Raw genomic sequence first — 19,088 nt, forward strand, 5'->3', positions numbered from 1 at the left:
TACAAATGAAAAATAAAGCCTTTTCAGGTCATAAAAGTGACCTGATAGGGCTTGCAGATATTTCTTGTGCTGTGCAACTCCTCAGTAAAAAGCAGACAGTCTTAGGAAAATACGTAGTTTAATCAAGTGTCAGATAGCCATGTCTCGTGCAGCATTGGCTGCACATCATCTCTAGAGTTTACGAGGCCACTCGCAGCACTGAAACGGGGCCGGCGGTGCAGGATGCGCCCCGGCCCCACAGGTGCTTCGTCCGGAGTGCTGGTCAGAGTAATGTTTCCAGGTAGGGGCTCTTCATCTCGGGCAAGCCCCTTGCTGCCCAGTCCGTCGCTGAGGTTTGTAGAAGCTGCTGGTAAAATGATACTAAATGACTTGAAAATGGAACACGCCGAGGTGGTGCTCTTCCAGATGCCCCAACACTGAGTGCCCGTGTCCCTGGCAGAGCCACTCGTGTCCCTCTGGAAGCCCACGTGCGCAGCGGGGCAGCTCGGCGTGCGCCTGCAGCGCTTGGGAGCTCTCTGCGCCTTGTGCTCTTGGAGAAGCCCTGACCAAGGCTCTTTTGTAGAGCCCATGGCTTATTAGCCAAGCCAAGTATGCAAGCGTAGCTAAATGTTATCTTAAAAGGCAAATTCCCAAAATAATCAAGTTGCAGGATATCGTTGGGATAGGGAATATTGCTATTACAGCAATGCTTAATCTTGTGGTTTATTAGTGAAGGAAACACATTCTCAAGCTCAAGTTGTTCAAACAGGATTTCCTCATTTGGTAAATATATAGGCTGATATCTTAACAGTCAACATTTGGGAATAAAACAGAAAGTGCCTTCAACTCTATTGAATTAATCTATTTTTAGTACTCATTGCTGTGCTCACAGAGAGCATTGACTCTTTTTGGGAAAGAAACATTACTGCCCTATTCAACATATAGGGCTGGCAGCTCTGGTTTCTGTCAGTTGGTTTTTATGAGCATAAAATGCTCCCTTGTGGGGTCTAGGGCTGCACCAGTGGTGACCGGTGCTGTGTGCTGCTCTGGTTTGGATTTGCCGGGGTGGATGGATACTTCCAAAGACGTCAATGGAGAGCGAAAGTGCTGGAGTTTATTTCCAGGAAATAGTGGGGGAAAAAAAAAACCCTCATTTAAAACGTGGGCCCTGCACTGTAAATTTCCTTTAGGGATGAAACTCATGTGGACGGAAGAAGCAATTAATGCAGCCAAACAACCCAAGTCCCTCCTGTGCTGCATAGTCTCTGGAATTGAGTTGTTGCCCAAGGTTTGTCTGCTGATAGCTTTTGTCATTAAAAAAGGCTTCACAACCTCAAACGTGGAAGTCAAGAATTCAGTTTAGTGCAGTGGAAGATTGTGATCCCGTTGAGATACTGATCTTAGTTTTGAAGGCTTATTTTTGAAGTCTTTGGTGCAGTGCTTTCTTAAGTACATAACAGTCCAGTGCACGAGATGTTTGTGTTAATTTTATGTGGGAACTGAGCAAACACTGAGGGTAGATGCCCAAGTGCAGTTCCACGTGCACCGCCTTTGCAGACGGCTGAGTTAGGGTGGCTTAGCCGAACCAGGTGACACTGCGTTTCTGTCATCTCAGCCGGCTTCGGTGCTCAAAATCTCCTCCCGTGGTGTCGGATCCTGGAGCAGCATTGAGAGCAGGCGCCGGGAGCGGGTTTCAGGCTGCAGCTCCCTGTTAGCTGAGCCGAGGAGGGGAAAATGTAGCGTACTCGGGGAAGCTGCTCCACTTGTTCTCTAATTAAAGTTTCCTTTTTAGTCTGTTTGCTGTCTTGTCTGGATAATAAGTGTAATAGCAATCCAGTCCTTTTGCTACTGTAAGTGAGGAATCGGCCAAAGGATCTGTTCTTTTTCCTTGTGATTGCCCGAATTACACTTTTGCTTCATGTTTAGAACTAACTCAGTCGTACTTGATAACGTGTGCCGCATTCTCTAGCAGAGTGGCCACATCAATTAGCAAGCTACATTTCCTTACACTACCTAGTGCTGCTGTTTTTCCTGGTCTCCATCTTCCCGGAGCCAAGAGGAAAGGTGCCGCTTGCTGTGGTCAGCCCAGCCTAGAGGCTGCACAAAGAGCACGAGCCCAAAGAATCGCAAAATGTTTATGCACACTTGTGACTGCCATCTCATAAATTATCTGTTTTATTTCTGCCCTCTGCTAATTAAATCTTAGTCGTTTGTCTTTCACCAGTGCAGCCTGGGTTCTTTTTCAGCACAGGGTTGGTTTAGGAGAGCTGCCTCTCTGCTGGACGCCCCTCCAAGCTCTTTCCAAGAGGCACAGAGGCCGCGTCGTGCGTGTGACTCTTGTTGGTGTTACACAAAGTGAAGCCACGTTACTTCCTGGTAGGTGGAGTAGGAATTGAAGTCGTGTCTCCGTTGTAAAACGGGAGGGTTTCCAGCCTTGCTGAAAGCAGAACCCAGGATCTACCGATTCTAGCTGCATCAGAGAGATGAGAATGGCACTTTAGAGGATTTTGCATGGAAGGAAGAAAGGTTGAGACTGCATTGAAGACATATAAGCTTAGGTTGCCTTAAGCCACCAATATAAGTCACCATGAATAATATACTCTCTATTCTAGAATTTTATTCAAGGATTTTTTGGGGGGTATTTCTTCAGCTGAGGCTTGTTCCCTCTTCCACGGGTGTGCTGAGTCTGCAAGTGATGTCCTGCTACCTGCCTTCCCCAGTTATTTTTGCTGCAGTAAATATCAGGATTTAAAAAAAGCCTATAGCTAGCAAAGGTGACTGGCAGTGGTCTCACAGCCTGAGCGTGCAATCTGAGACAGGCTCCGGAGGGAGAGAAGAGCAAGGTCCTGCTGTACGTTAATTCGAATGATGAGAGTGCTGTGAAATGGAGGAATGCAGTAAGATATCAGCTACATGATGCTGATAACAGCAGTTAAATGCAGCTATTCTGTCAACATTATCCACTGGGTTGGGTTGCTTGCAAATCTAGGGCTCATCGGAGAGAGTTTGGGATGTAACACGGAGAACAGATGTGATCTTGGCTCAGCACTGACGGGCTCTGCTGGATGGTCCAGTACAGCCGGTGTGTAGTTGTTGGTACAGTTCCAAGTGTCCTCAAACTAGGAATGCTGAGGGAAAGCTGGCACTTGGTAAGGTGAAAATTGGCCAAACGGAGCGAGTCTGAGCTGCAATGCGAGTTGGAGGATGCAGCAGGAGGCCCGGATCGCCCTTGGCGCAGGCGAGTGTATAAGCTACTACTAATTAAACTTAGGAAAAGGGTAGCAGAAGTTCTGCGTGTTGCTGGGTTGTCTCATATTGTCTGACTTGAGCCAGGTCAGGTGCGTTCGGAAACAACAAGGGAGATGTGAGAAGGCTGAAATACTGGGAAGGATGGGAAGATGTAGGAATTATGGGGTGGGAGCGGAATCCCAGGCAACGTGGACATCCTTGCAGGGAGACAGATGATCCTCTCCTATATGACCTAATGCTGTGCACAGCTATTAGCCTTCTGGCTTAAAACAGCCACTCTGGAAACGCAGAACTGTCTTGCGGGTTCGGGAAGGCCCCCGTCAGCAAGGTGCATCTCACTAGGCGCAAGGAAAAGGCAGTAACCTGTTTTTTAAAACTCTTAGGGAATTGGAGAAGAGTCAGGAATGAGAACTAATTAGATAACCTCTCCCTCTCTTCCTTACTGGGGATCTGATTACTTGCCAGAATTATCCCAGGAATTTGCCACCCTCGCTGGCAGGGCTGGAAAGTGCTGAGTTTGTGAACTAAATCGGGCAGCGCGGTGCCTGCTTACCTGCCGCGGCTGAGCGGGGCGCCGGGCGGGCGGGCGGGCAGAAACCCTCCTCCTGCCGGCGCCGCGCTGGGCGTTCCTGCATTTTTCCGGTAAGCAGATCTCCGGTTGTAGTCTTGGTGATGGACCCTGTGCCTCTGCTGCTCTAAAACGAAGAGTTGGTGAATATAGTAACAAGGATTTAAATAACTACAGCTCTCGGAAACGTGGAAGCTGGTTCTGCTTCTGGTGAATGTCTTCTGTGGATCTCGAGCTGTGTTTTCCAGAAGGTCTTTGCTGCAAGTAACATCTCACAGCAGGAAGAAATCTAGGTTGCAGTTGACTGGAAAAAGAACCTGGATCTTCCATTCTGGGAGGCAGTTTGCCAAGTTCAAGAGTCCCTTTTAAGTAAAGATGCTTGTAGGCTCTTCGTGCAGGTTATGCTTGTATTTGTGTTATTTGAACAAGGCAGTTAACTTGGTCACGAGCATATCGGAAGACGTTTCAAATGTGAAATAAGCTCTAGAGAGAGTGAACGCACATCTGAGAGGCAGCGTTTTAAAAGCCAGCCAGCACAAACGTGTGCACAGAGGTTCAGGGTGACAAGTGGCAAAATCCATTCTCAAAAGCTGTAGTGTTTGTAGTTCTTTGTGCTTGAGAGTTAAAGTATTGCAAGTTGCTGTGAAATCACATGCACATATCTGAAGGCACGAAGCATTTACAGGGTATCTTGGAGATGGTGTTTCTCCTAGGTAAAAGCAGCATGGCCTGATAGAGCTGAGCTCAGATACTGCTTTCCACTGCTGAGGTTTATGGTTACCTGTTAGACCGCAGTAAAACTTCAGTGGTCCTGCTGTAAAGACCAATCTGATGCGGAAACTCCCACAATGACCTACCCGAACCAAGGCAGGAAGCCAACGTGCCAGTGTCAGCCCCACGGGGCAGCAGCCGGCTGCACTGCTTTCACTCGCAGATTGCTCCTACCCAGGTAGTGGCAAGTAGCAGATAACTCAAGAAGCCACAAAAATGAATCAGTGAATGGGAGAGCTGGGGAGAAGGAGGAACTAATTTGGGGTTATGAGCGGGGCTAAAGCCTCAAGAGCAGTGCGGAGTGGTTGGAGGGAGGTGGCAGGCTGGCAGTGCCGGGTCGGGGGAGCGATTCCCGACTGGTAGCAGCGGAGGGGTCAGCGACTGCCCAGAGCTGGCCCACGTGCCGGGGTGGCCCAGGTGGTCAGGGCAGCCCCTGCCCAGCTGCTGCCTCCCCTGCGGGCTGCACACGCGCGTGCGCTCCAGCCAGCGCCTGCGCCGACACTGAAACCGCTGAGCGGACTCTGAACTGCCTCTGGGAAGGGTTTGCAAGGGCCACGCTAATTTTCTTATCTCCGTGCTGTGCTGTAGCAGGATCCTCGCTTTGGTTTTTAACTGAGATTTCCTGTCTGAGAAATGCCTAGCAAACAAAACTTGTGTTAAATTCAGACGGAGGACATAAATCGAGTGCACTTTTGCACAGGAATTTCGGTGTGATTAATTCTTCTAAATTCACTGAGAGCAGGCAGTCGTCTGCAGCGTCAAGTTCAGTGCCTTTAATCCCATTTACTGCAAGCTAGTTGTACCGTGTTGCAATCGGCAGCTTTTCTCCCCAGCTGCGCTGCTGTGCCCCCTTTACTCTTTTATGTGAGCCTAATAGATTGCGTATATACTTGATGCCTTGATTTATTGGAAAACAGGCTTTTTGCAAACTTTATGCTTTACAGGAATTCCTGGCACCAGATGAAAGCTGCTAAATTACATTGTCATGTTCAGTGACAAGTTTAATAAATAAAACATTGTTTCGGTTAGCCAGAAGACAAAGACTGGTGCAGAAACCATTAGTGATGGTGGTGGAAGGTCAGGACCAGCGATTTGCTCCCAAAAAGGTTCGTTACCGGCCGGCTTGTGGCGGGATGACAAACTCTGCCTTGTTTCCTCCCTTCTGTCCAAGTTGATGTCTCTGTTCATTGGACTGGGGTCTGTATAAACTCTGCTGATAAATGTTAAACTGGTTCTGAAAGAAGATGTGAGTATTGGCCTCTTGAAACCTCCTCTTGGTGGGAAGGAGATGCCACAGCACGTTGTATTTTTTTTCTTCCCCTCCGCTGTGTGCTGTACATCTTTGTAGATGTCCTAGCAGGAGCTGAAATGCATCTGGTGGAAAAATAGCTGCAGAACATGCTTCAGGAAGGCCTTTATACGTATTCTTACGTATAAAGCAAAATAATGCATTCTAGTCAAATGTTTTGCTTCAGACTACCAAGGGCTTTAGTTTCTGTGGGTGTCCCACCTGCTGTCACAGCAGGTGACACGTGAAGCTTGCCTCATTTAGAGGTAGGGAGGAGGAAGAAAAGTCAAAGCTTAATTTGTGATTCAAAACACCTGAAAGCATCTGCCTGGAGCCAAAGAAATGGAGAAGGCTGCCAAGTCGCTGCTCTCAAGCTTGGAGGTGCTGCTTCATTTTGACCGGGGACGTCCTCTGTGCTGGTCGTTCCTGGGTGACCGTTGCCGCTTGGAAGGAGCCTGCAGTAGTGGTCAGTATTGGGTGGCACTGTGTGCTGGTGGCAGGGGAGCCACCTTCCCGTAGGTGACTTCAGTCCCCGCGTGGGCCCTGGGTGCAGGTGTGTCAGGTGCTTGTCCCTCTCAGAAGAGGCCGTCCCTCAGGAGCAAATCCCTGCTCCGGGGGGTTGATTGCTGGGCACCGTAGAACAACAGCCTGGTGGTAGTGCTGGGGTTTGGGGTAGACCTCTCGTGTGTTGGCAAGCATGACAGTGTCCTCCTGGTGTGCGCTACCCCTGCACCTAACTGCACAAAACAGGCTGCCACTTAGTGCTAGCGGTGCTTTCTGCACAGCACACCTGGATGTTTTAAAAGGAGGAACAGAGTTAGAATAAGGCAGTAGCCTCCGCTGGAGAGCATCTTTGAGAAGACTTTGGCTGTGGTGCGACACATGCAGCTGCTGCGTGGGTAAATGCAGGTTGCAGAGGGGTGTGGGAGACAGGGCAGGAGCTTCTGCTTGCGCCTGGCCATCCAGGCCTTATTTAATGGAATATTTAATCCTTCTCCTTTGTGTACGTTAGAATGAGCATTCTGGGCAGTCTGTGTTATTTGCTCTTTAGCACAGCAGTAACGTACTGGAGAGTTGAACTGCACGGTACCCACCATACTGCATGCTCACAGATACCTCAAGTGCTAATAGAAACCACAAAAAAAAACCCCACCAAACCTAGAAGAAGTTGAAGAGAAGAAAAACTTGGTCTGCATCAGCATCATATCTTTATCAGCCTAGAGAGTGAGGTCAAAGATGATTAAAAAATATCTCCAGTCTGGAATATGCTGAGGGTGTTGCTGCATTACTCTTACCTGCTTCTTAAAGCAAGGCTCTTGCTCTCCCTCCCAACAGAGCACCTGGCTGCCAGGAAGCTCTAAGTGTTACAAAGGGATTTAATAGGCTTGGCCAGAAGAGGGTTAGCAGGCAAGGGAGAACTTTTGTAGGAAAGCAGCTTCCTGGGCTATGCACCGTTTGTGGAGCAGGCACGGCTGCGGGACGTGTCTGGGACACGTGCACGGTGCAGCGTTATTCCCGGCCCCATCCAGGATCCCAGGAAGCAAACACGGCAGCTGCTTGTGTCAGGAGCTGAGCTGGGAATCCTGCAGCTTGGAAAGCTGCCGTAGCTTTCAGTACGTGGAGATTAAATCCTTCAGTCCTTCACCATGCTGCTGGCAGTGATCTGAAAAGGGAATCCTCTGCCTGTGGGGCTTTGGCCATTGGAATTAGTGGTAGTACCAGAGAGCTGAGCAGTTGGACATCCCTTTGGGGAGAGATGGCAGGAAATCATGATTTACAATCCCAGAGAAGGTCTGCAATGTAAAAGAAGACCAAGCAGCTTGCTGTCTCCACCGAGGAGTGCCTGGTTCAGTGCGTTGGCTTACTGGGAATCTGCTTATAAACTAACAGGGATCCAAAGGGCGAGCGATGTGACTCCAGCAGATGCTCAGCCCCTGGGATCTCCTCAGGCTGCCTCTGTTCTGGTGCTGCTCTGTGAAAGCCCAGCTGCCCCTTTGCAGTTGTGGTCTGGGTAATCTTTCAGGTACCGCTCCGAGCGGAGCCTGTGCACCCGGCAGCTGGGGGCCGCCGCTTCCCTGGCCAGCTCCCAGCTTTGGAGTCGGAGCAGGACATCCAGCTGCCACGAGCAGCACCAGCCCCGCGTAGGCAGTACTACACATACCCCTGCTTTATTTTATATTATTCACTTTTATCACAATTACTAAGATAATTTTAGCTCCCCCAACTGCTCAATTCTGTTTATGCCCAGCAATAGCGTAGGCAAGTGAGCAGGAGCTAGCAGAGCTGTGAAGACCATGCGAGTAAATCCGCAGATTTGGGTGATAAATAGAAGCAAATTCTTCCTGGCCATAAGGCTTGGAGCTTTCAGTGTGATCTTTTACCCGGCCTCTGAGGTGACTAGAGCTGCAGTTTGGTAAAGAGACGCTTTTAACTCTCATGTGGGTGAAATCTCTGCTCGTTAGCAATGAGTAGTTGTCAAAACCCATGCAGGAAGCCTGGGAGCTGCTGGAATTGTCTGCAGCGAAACGCTCATGTGGAGCCATTTAGAAGGAGAACTGCAAAATACCTGCAGGTTGTAACTCTTCTTTTAAGGACACTAGAAACCTGATGAAACCTGGAACATGTGGAAAGGTTTGCATAATTTGGGCTTTCCTTTGAGGAAAACTGTTAGTAGATAATGATTTACAGTCTGGAGACTATCTGTGGTATAAAAGGAAGAAAAAGTTGCTCGCGTACAGCGTTATGGCTGGGAGAGAGCTAAAAAATACAGACCTTGGCCTGTGTCACTCTAGCCAGTTCTGGGGAACAGGGTTTAGGAGTGGGCGGAAAAGGGAGTTCGGAGAGTTCTTGCACTTTGCATCCTTCTTAGTGGTGACCACGGCAAGCACAAGGTCAGTTGCAGGCTCTTGGCCTGACACGTGGTGCCAGCAGCACATCTTTGCTTCTAAATACCGATAACGGGCTCGTGTTCATTTATTTTGTCCTCAAAACAAACTGGTAGGGCCTACCTGGGTTTACCTGTTTGGCTGTTATGCGTTGAACATCATTCGTGCCAACTCGTCCTTTGAACCATATTGCTTATATTGCGCTAAAAATCTATACAACTGTGCATCTGTGTAACTGTGCACCTTTCTAGCTAATTATTTTTAGTACATATTTTTGTTTGAGCCTCAACATAGAGTTCTGGGATGGCCAGAGATGTGGGGCACCTTTGGCCGAGGCAAAGGGGCTGAAGAGGGAAGCAGCTGCCGGCAGAGCTGAACAAACCAAGCCGCTCTTGGAGGCACCTTCCTAGCGTTTTCCATGTGCTCGTGCTGTGGAAACGCTGCAGCAGACTCCTAACTGGAGATTTGAGATAGCAACACATCTTTAGAGGAAACTTATTTCAGAGCTTCCATCTAAGCTAATATTTTTTAGTCTTTGCGATTCCTGTGATCTCTAAATCCTTCAGTGACTAGAGCTGTAATAAAACGTCATTCTGGTTTCTGTGTGAGCTCTCTGCTCCTCCGCAGGAGTTCGGTGCTGCGTGGAGCAGGGGAGTCGACACTGAGCTCGCTGGGACCCGTGGGCTCCGGGCTGGCAGCCGGCTGTCCAAGCGCCCTCTCGGGAGCAGGGCCTTATGGATAAGCCTCTCCGTGTCCACAGGCCCAAATTCAGTACGAGGGTTTTGTCTGAAGATCCGTTAAGGATCCCTGGTCTTCGGTGTCTAATTTACCCTGGAAATTAAGCAAAGAGAAACCCTGAATTGGCCTGTAGAGACAGATCAGCTCTGTACTTGTTGGGGCCTTAGAACAAGTGGATTGGGTCAGTTGTAGCAAGGTGAAACATAACCGGAGTTTGCAAAAGTTTTTAAGGACTTTTGGGGATTTTTAAGTGCCCACGATGGCTCTAACACGCCAATTCTATCAAAATTGGTGAAAAGCCCTCCCTGGGAGTGTGCTTTCCTGTGCGTTCAGGCTCCTCCGGTGTGGCTCTGAGCTGTGTGTGTGCCCACCTGCAGATACCGCGGGCGCTGGGGCAGCAGCCCGGGGCCGGGCGGTGCTGTTGGTGGTGGCTGTTTTTTACTTCCCCCTCCTGCAGCGAGAGCACGCAGGGCGCAGCGTGGCGGCACCGTCACCCCTTCAGCTCTCCCACATGTCCCCTCCGCTGCTAGTCAAGGCCTCCTCAGCCGCTGCGTCTGTGCCTGCATATTTTGCCCTATTGTGTGCTGCAGTTTACGCTAGCTGTATCTAAACTCCTTAAAGAATTTTTGCCTTAAACAGTTCTGTTCATATATTTTTTTTCTACAGCTGCTATTTAATATATTGCTATGAAACTGATTAGCCCAAGTGATTAATGCATAAAATGCAGCAAGTGAAGCTGTTGCTTCATAGAGTATAGCTTGTTTCAAAATTGCCGTGCTATAAAGCACTTATTTTGGGGTTACTACTTTAATGATGATTTTTAGCATCATCTCTCCCTGGTTTTTCCTGGCTCCTGTTAAACAATTCCAGCTGGCAGAGGAGGACCAAGCACTCCGCTGGCGTTCCCACGATCCCCGAGCAAGGAACGTGACCCTGCGGCCGCATGCCAGCTTCCCTCCCTTGACGTAAGGGATGGTGGGAGGTAAAGACAATCCTGGGGAGGAAGGATCCCTGCCGGAGCTCGGCTGCTGGAGCTGGGCTGTCACGGGCCACCAGGGAGTATCAAAGAGTGAAAAGTGAATGTTCTCCCTTAGCCACGTTTGAAGGAAAGAAAACGTTGCTGTCTCTGGCTGTGGGGGTTTGTCCTTTGTCTTGCAGCTAGGCCCTTTTGTCAGCGCTTTAATAGCACCTTTATTAGCACAGACTGATATTTCATCTCCAGCTGATGTTAAATACTGGCCTCTTCTAAGAGGGCTGTTTCCTGCATGCTCCAGTAAGAGGAAGTGATTTGCCAGAGCCCTCGTGAACGGTGTTTGGAGAAGCTTCCTCCTTTTGCCCTTGCCAACTGTGCAGGATCAGCCAACGGGGAAAAAAAACAGCTTGCTGAGAGCTGTTGAGGCTCTTGGTATTAGTGCTCGGTGGAGCCCTAGCGTGAGTGTAGCTGCGTGGCCCTCCTTGCTGCTGCTGTGCCACATCCGCAGCATCTCTGTGGGTGATAAAAGGCAGCTGTGCAGGCCTTCATTGAAACCTGCCTTTTACAGGGCATCCCTTTACTGGAGAGGGTAAAAAAAAAAAAAAAAAAAAAGGTATTACTGCACATGTCATAAAAATGAGGGGGCACTTGGACTTCGTGAGCCCTTAGCCACCCCTTGTGTACATGAGCATGGTGAGGAGAAGCAGCCTTCGCTCCAGACTCGGGGTAGCCGAGCAGCTCCTTGCTGTGTTACTCGGGTATTTGAAGGATATGGGGGTTTTACCTGCTTTCTTCTCCAGTAGATCTTCCTTTGCTCGCAGCAGTGGCGACTTCAGCAGTGGCACCTTCAGCCTTGCAGTGTCCGTACCCCTGGCTTTCAGCAGGGGACAAGGCTGGCACCCTCAGCCCACTGGGGCAGCACCGGAGCTCATTCCTACTCCCTTTCTGGGGTATTTTTGAGGAGACGTCCCGCAGCATAAAGTAGATGAGAAATAAATCATCTCCTTGAGCCAGGCGGTCTTAACTTGCTGGCTGTAAAATTCTTCAGGCAGGGCCTTTGCTAATGGATGTCTGCCAAACAGAGAACTGCTCCCATCTTCTCTGCTGGGGTAGAGCCTCATGGCAGGAAGCACCTCCTGCTTCTCCTTGGCACAGGGCGTGCGTGTGGGTGCTGCTTTATTTAATGAGTTAATCACGTAACTGCTCGTGTTTAAGGAAGGCTTCAAAATTCAACTTTCAGAGCCATTAAAGCCAAGCACGTTGTGTATGGGTGGCTAGAAATAGTGAAACACAAAAAGCGGAAGGTGGGAAGCGGCAAAAACAAACTTGCTGCTGCTGCTGGCTGGTGACCTGTTCAGCAAAGGGGCTGCTGCAGATTTTGGCTACTGTTGGGATTGCAGGAGAGTATCCGTTTATATCTGTTGGCAAGAAGTAGAGCTAAAGGGTATGTCAGGAACATGGTTCAGCTGATCGAGTGTCTGCGGAAATGGCTATGCACATACTCACTCTCTCTGAAATTAAGTTTTTTTTTTTTTTTTTTTTCTTCTTGTCAAACTTGCATATAAGAGCAGTTGCAACAAGCCCTATTGGAGTGTGTTGCTGTGGCTTCTCCAAATGATTGAAGCCCTGATTTCTCACAGGCGTTAGTTCGTGTTCTGTAGGGAGAAGGAAATAATGCTGCAAATCGAAATAATGCTGCAAATCGTGTGTGTGTTTCAATCTGGTATTTGATAAAGCTGAAGGAGGGGAGAGCTCCGTGTCGAAACAGAATTTGTCTTGGCTACTGATTATCTCAAACAGAGCTGCACAGTACAAATAAGGAAGTACTAAAACTGCTTGAGAAGGAGAAACTTTCGGTTCCCCCGTGCAGATCACAGTTAAGATAGTGTGGAAAAAAACAGTGTGCGAAGCAGTAAGTGGGTTGATGCAGAACAAGGCAGCGGTGAAGTCGGGTTTTGGTGGGTGAGGCTCTCTGCTGCCCTCCCCGCAGAGGGAGGCAGTGCAGAGCCAAGCATGCAAATACCTTGTCTTCCAGAGAAGACAAATACCTAGAGACTCTATAAAGGAATTGCCTCCCTTCCAGCTGCACCCTTGACTTGGGGCTTTGCAAAGGAAACCTGTTTGCTGTATGTGACAGGATTGTTGTTGGAAAGTTTTTGAGGAAAGGACCCACCTCGTTGGAATCGGGGGGTTAAACTGGAGGCACTTCAAGCTATGCCCTCAACTCCCCGCTCCAGGAAGCCTCTTGCAGTATGAGGACAGTGGCTCTGAGCTTCCCTGCTGTGTCTTGGCGTTAACGCAGCAGCTGGTGTTAGCAGCTCTACCTCCCTCCTGCTGGAGGGATTGCTGAGCACAATCCCGTGCGGCTCGGGCCGTTTTACCTCTGTGCACGCTGAACGTGCTGTGCTCTGCTGTATGTGTTGTGACCAAAGGCTGTTGCTGTTTCCGCAGAGTGACCAGCAGCTGGATTGTGCCTTGGATTTGATGAGGCGGCTGCCTCCCCAGCAGATCGAGAAGAACCTCAGCGACCTCATCGACTTGGTGAGTACTGCACGCTTTAACCAGTGCCAGCGTGGCCAAGGCCTGTTCTGGAAGTAGGTGGCCTGAAGCCCCTCTGGGCTGCGATGATCTGGGGTTCTCTGCTGGATTTTTGGCCAGGCAAGGAATAGAGCAACTGCCAAAACACGGTTGGAATCTAGGTATTTATTTTGGGCCCGCCAGCAAATGCTAGAGTTTATGCACGGACATGCTTTGGATGAATGGTCATTAGCACCTTTTTAATGAACAGATCACCAGTTTGCAGGCTAGTTAGCAAAACTAATTTGAAGTGGTCAACCCAAGTTTGATGCACACCTGTATGTGGGTATTGTCTGCTGCTAATCTGGCCGCCAGCCTCTGCGTCTGCTCTACTGTCAGTACTGTGGACGTGCTGTGACATGTGCTCCAAAGATGTGACCGTGAGATAATATTTCAGAATTTATGGAGATTTTGGAGAATACCCAAGTTCCTTTATTTATAAATTATGTCCTGTGTGGTGGTAGGCTCCCCAGTGAATACCCGAAGGGGGAAAAAGCCAACAACAACAACAGACCTGTTTGACCTCGTGCTAACAGCTGGGTTCTCCCTGTGCACAAAAACACTTTCCTTTCGTAAATCGTTAGTGATGGAAACGAACCTGTAAGGACTGGCGCTGCAGGTGCCTGTCACCAGCTGTCCCTGCTCTGCAGCGCGGAGCTGGCCTCGGCCTGGCGGGCTGGTTCGTGTAACCTCTCCCTGCAAACAGCGTGTGACAGTTGTGTTTGGAGCAGCTTTGGGCATTGTAGGAGTGGGGATATAAGGTACTTGGTGGGCAGCAGGGGAAAATTCCCTGTCCAGTGCAGGTATGTTGCTTGAGGTTACCCCTTCCTAACCCAAGCTTCCAGCTCTCGCAGACGGGTAACACAGAGAGGTCTTTGACCTTTCAATGAAGCCTTTGTTCTTACCTTTCCATGCATTCCTCTGCTGTCTGAACTTAGTCTTGCATGTGAAGCTGACAAACCCGGTGTCTTTTCTGATGAGGGACCTTAAAAATCTGGCAGTTCTGCACATCGCAGCTGCTTGAACTAGTACCTCTCCCTTGTTTGGGGCCTGAGCCCTCCGTGGTGTCTGTGTGCAGAAGATGTGCTGCTTTCATTTCACTCACAGCCTTCACGTGAAATCTTAGCTGACCCTTCTGTCTGGAGGTCGGCTCCTTGGCTGCTGAACAGATCCATATGTAAAGGATTCCCTTGAATGACCTTGGACCTTTTGTGTAAGAACATCACAGTGAATACTCTGTTCGGATTTATGGAGTCTCAGTGAAGTGTTTGTATCCTTAGAACTGCTCAGGAATTCACCGAGGATGCAGGGAAAGAAAAGCCTTTCCTACCTGACCAACAAAACCGATATTTGATCCGGTCTGTTCTCGGCATATTCCTTAAGCAGCTGGAGCCCTGCAGAAACAAAGCTTCAAGAGAAGCTTCAGACAAGCCACGCTGAACATGAGTGAACTGGTGAAATGCCTCGAGTCCCCTCTGCCAAAGACTCTTTCTTTTAATGGCTCAGGAAAATAAGAATCGCTTCTGTTGTGCGCTTCGTGGTGCTGTGATGGGAGCAGGCTCTCCGCGTGATACTGGAGCTGGTGTTAGTGAGCTTGGGAGCAATGGTCAAAAAGCTGTGGCTGATTAAAATGTATCAAATGCTACTCGAATACTGCTTTTAGCTCCATAAGTCAAGGTACAGGTAAGAAAACTGGGTCAGGGAAGAAATTATCCTGTGCAGGAAGGTAGTATTTCTTTTTCTTGAAAGCACTTAGTAATTGGCTACATCTGCACTGTTCAGACTCTTGGCAACCTAAGCACCATTTCGTGGCTGTTGCTGGAGGAAGGACAACCTGAGATGACTGTGTGTGACAGTTGACTTGTGGTGTAGCTTGGAGTGCACAAAGATGAAGATTTGAGCAAGACTAAGAACTATCTGGAACAATGTGTTGCTTGGGGAACTATGGCATGTATAATTGTATGGTTATACATATGGCTATGTGTAATTGGTATAAGGTTTTTTAATGACTCGGAAAATTGCTGGTTACCTCTAAGCACTGGAATTCCTTTTGGATGGTGCTCATTAGTGCTCTCCATGCTTCCCATGGGCAGCACATGCTCTGGCTTCTTGCTCCTGCTGGAAGCATAATGTGAATCAGAGCGGTTTGAACCGCGCTCCTGAGTCTGTGGTTCTCACTCTGCTGCCTGCGCTCCCTGCTCTGGATGGAGATGGAATCATCCGTGGAATCCGGAATGGCTCCTTTGTCACGGAGACATCCATAGATCTCTCTTGCAGCTCACTCCGACCTTCACAAGACCTGCGCTCTTGTTAGGTGAAGCAATGTATACATTGATACTATAGCAGTTGATGCTATAGCAGTATAGCACCTGTAGTAGTTCCAAAAACATCATGAGTCAGGTTCGAGGAAATGAAGTTTTTGACTTTGGCAGTTTCATGCAGACTTTGGCAGTTGACGTTTTTATGCTCTTTACACCGTTATGAGACAATAACGTCCTTGATGCTCAGAAGGGTTGAAGTTGGAAGGGGTCTCTGGAGAGCATCTAGTCCAGCCTCTCCTCCCCCTGCTCAAGGCAGCATCCCGAGGGCTTTTGAGTAAAGCCAAGAAAGGGGACTGCAGCTTCTGGGGAACCTGTTCCAGTGCTCAGTCACCCTTTCAGTAAAGAGGTTTGAAGTGAGAGGTCAGCCTCCAAAGGCATGACGAGCACGAGCAGGCTCATTAAATTTGTGATAGAATCATAAAAGATGGCACCGTGACTTCCCTTGCTTTGTGTTTGCTTTCCCTGCCTCATTGCACTTCCATGCCGGAGCAGAGTGACCCGGCGGCCCGGCTCGTTTCTCCTGGGTGAAGTGGAGCTTGTTTCCTGCGCTGCTCCCTGCTCCCCTTTCAGAGGCTCACTGTGATGGCTGGAAACTGCCATCCAGGCAGTGTGTGCAACTGCTGTTCCATGCTGGGCTTCAAGATGCAGCGAGCAGAGATGACGATGACGACTTTGCTGACTTTATATGCAAAAAGGCTTCCAAAACCAATAGGGTGAGAACCTGCCATCACCTTTCAAGGCTTGTCATCCTGCCGGGAAGGATAACGGTGCTGAAGTTCCCTCGCTCAGGCTCTTGGTGCTCTATCAAGCCGGGTCCTGTGGCTTCTTGATAAAAACATGTGGATGCCAGTGTGTATGTGGAGCAGGACTGCGGTACTGCCCCCAAGTGCTGAGCTCACGAGGGAAAGGGTCCAAGCTTGAACATGGAGTGAATACTGGGGAGGAAGAGGAGAATTTTTGGGTCAGTGGCCCTCATCAGACCAGACACTTTTCATTCATTAGCAAAACAGTTTGTGGTTTGCCCTTTTGCCACGTCTCTTGTTGCTTTTTCAGGCTGCAGAGTCTTCAATTAGAGTTCATTAGGGACCTTGTCAATCATGGGACTCCCCAAGTCCTGCCTGAAAGAAATGGTGCGTGGTGCTAGTAATGTGCCTTGGCACGAAACGCTCTGTTTGGAGTTTAATTAGTCCTTAGTTGCACAAAGGTGATTTGGAGGCTGTCGGGGGTATCCTGGGATTTCACAATCATACTACAAAGAGCAGAGTTTCGGGTAGGCATGTGCTTTTTAAGAATAACTGATGGAAACCAGAGGCATTTCCTTTTTAGCGCTTCTGAAGGCCTTGGCACGTGTAGCTGTAGGATGGGCCCGCAGAGTAATGCAGTTCCCGTAAGAGGAATGTTCCCAAAGGGTCTGCACTGGTTTTTAGACGGTGTTGGCATCAAGAGAGCCCAGGCTGCAGCACTTGTCATGGTAATAGAGGATTTAATTGAGTGTTGCGTGGGACCAGCTCACTTTCCTGCTTTGCCTTGTCCAGAAGACAGAGGCTGTCGACATCCCGTACGTACCATAGAGGTAATGAAGCTTGTCTGGAAGGAGAATGCTGAGGGCGTTTTCTGGATGGAAATACTGCTGGTATCACTGAAGAGCAGGATTCAATTTTAGCTCAGGTGGCGTCAAGGCAGGAAGCTGCTGGAGGTCATTCCGAGTGACCAAATGGCTTGTATCAAAAGATGGGGACAATCCTAAAGCCTTGTCCTGCTTCCTCTTGGAACAGCACGATGACAAGCAGGATTTCTGAGGATTTCATTGCAATAAGCAGCCCTTGTCTCTTGCAAGGGTTTTCAAATCCATTTGCTTTGGCCAGAAGACAGCGGAGTTCTGTTCAACTGGAAATAAGTGCCACCTTCCACAGAAATATCCCATAAATGTGGAGTTCTTCCAGTCTATCCTGAACTTAAGCCTAGAGCTTTTCTGTGAGACACATCATGGCATGTGATTCTGAGATGAGTCCCGGGGATTCCGGAGTCCTGGGATGATGGAGGGCCTGGCCTTGCTGTAGGCTCTGCCCGTGTGGCCCTTCCCGGCTCCTGCGAAAGGCAGCGTGGGCTGGGCAGGTGAGTGGAGCCCTGTTAGCTGTGCCCTTTCCAAGAGAAGCCCCGAGAAGCTGGAGCCTTTCAGGCAGTGCTGGAGGATCCCCAAGGACAGCCTGGAGAACAAGGCGGAGGAGGGAATGTGGCGTGGCACCTCCGGGTTTCCAAGAGCATCAGCTTCATGGATGTGTCTCGGAGCGAGGTAGGGAATGGAAGGGGAAGGTGGGCATTGGGATTTGCTGTGCTTGTGGACCAGCTGCAGCAAATAAGGGATCTCTGATGAGACTTTCTTGCTGACTTTGACCTGGCTGTGGAAGTTAATGTGCTCCCAGTCTTGGCACAAGTGAAGCAGGTTCCTCTGCAAATAAGAAATTCCTGCTGAGTGTTTAATTTGGATGTTAGCCTATATATATATATGTGTATGTGTGTATATATGTATAAATGAAATGAAAAATCCAGCTGACTCGGAGAGATCGAATTGCTGGCAGAAAGTGGGAAGAGGGAATCATCCTCGTAAAATGGGCTCGAGCCGCGGGCCAGCAGCCTGGCCCAAGGGTGGCCTTTGCTCCCAACCACGGCATTCCTCATCGCCTGCCTAGGGAATGTTCTACCTAGTCCCATTTCTCTTATTTCTGTGTTAAATATGGCAATTCTGTGGAAGTAGAGAATCGAGCCCATGCTGCTATGGGAGGGTCAGTAAAGCTCAAGTTCTGCATCAATGCAATGCCCGGGAAGCCGGGCGGTTATTTTTCAAGGGTCAGTTTACAGTTAAAAGATTTGGGAGGTTGCTCATCTTGTGCTTCAGTTGCTCAGAAGTTTTAGTGGAATGTGTTCTACTTTTCAGAAGGTCACAGTGATGAATTTAGAAATATTTCCCAACGTGTTCACATTTTGGGACAGTGGAACAATGCTGAGTTTGCTTCATGTGGGCAGTGTGCTTCCTGGCAGGCTTCTTTTCTGCCTGTGGAACCTGCAGAGGGATGAGAATTTCTCCTCAGGAAAGCTGGATCGCTTGGGCACAGACCTTGCAGAACATGAGAATGTGACTGAAACTGTGTTTTGCATCCCAAAGCCTCAGCACTCTATTGAGGAGGAAGATGAAACACAATTGGATGCAGATGGCTGATAGGGAGGGTGGAAGAAGGTTTTAAAAAATAGTAGTAACTTAAAAACAAATCAGACCTGGTGAAAATGGGAAGCAGAGCTGCCTTGCAGCCCCGCGGTCTCTGGTTGAAGCTCCCTCGAGCTGCAGCCCTTTGGGAACAGCTCGGCCTGGGCGACAGGCCCGGAGCCGACTCCAGGCACCCGGACGGGCTTCCAGCGGTGGCGGAGCAGGAATCTTGTCCTCTGGATAAGCGGGTGGCTGCTGAGAGCCAGTTTTCCATGCGGGGAGCGGCGTGAGCAGGAGCACTTCCAGCTAGCAGATCACCTCTGCGTGCCTTCACGGTAACTGGAGATAGCAATTAATGTATGTAAATCGTTAACGTGACACTTGGCTCCGAGTTAGCCACCCCCATTTGCTCACATGAAGTTACATAAATTTCCACTTCACTCTTTGTTTCATATTCGCTGTTCCTTCTTTTTATAAGCGTAAGCAGTCTTTTCTTTTCTCTCCAGGCTCCTACCATTGCATTACTGATGTTACAAA

At 49.2% G+C, this 19,088-nt stretch overlaps 1 protein-coding gene across 1 annotated transcript in view; it reads left to right on the top strand.

Moving 5' to 3' along the window:
* CAPZB (capping actin protein of muscle Z-line subunit beta) overlaps positions 1 to 19,088 on the top strand; it is a 58,644-nt gene that overhangs the window by 9,713 nt on the left and 29,843 nt on the right. Inside the window, exon 2 of the mRNA XM_088529495.1 lies at positions 12,903 to 12,992. Within this exon, the coding sequence (XP_088385621.1) occupies positions 12,903 to 12,992 (90 nt within the window). The remainder of the gene's footprint in view (positions 1 to 12,902; positions 12,993 to 19,088) is intronic.

This window comes from Tinamus guttatus, unplaced genomic scaffold (assembly GCF_059628265.1).
Source record: "Tinamus guttatus ecotype Peru unplaced genomic scaffold, ASM5962826v1 Tinamus_guttatus_pri_ptg000332l, whole genome shotgun sequence".
NCBI classification, from domain to species: Eukaryota; Metazoa; Chordata; class Aves; order Tinamiformes; family Tinamidae; genus Tinamus; species Tinamus guttatus.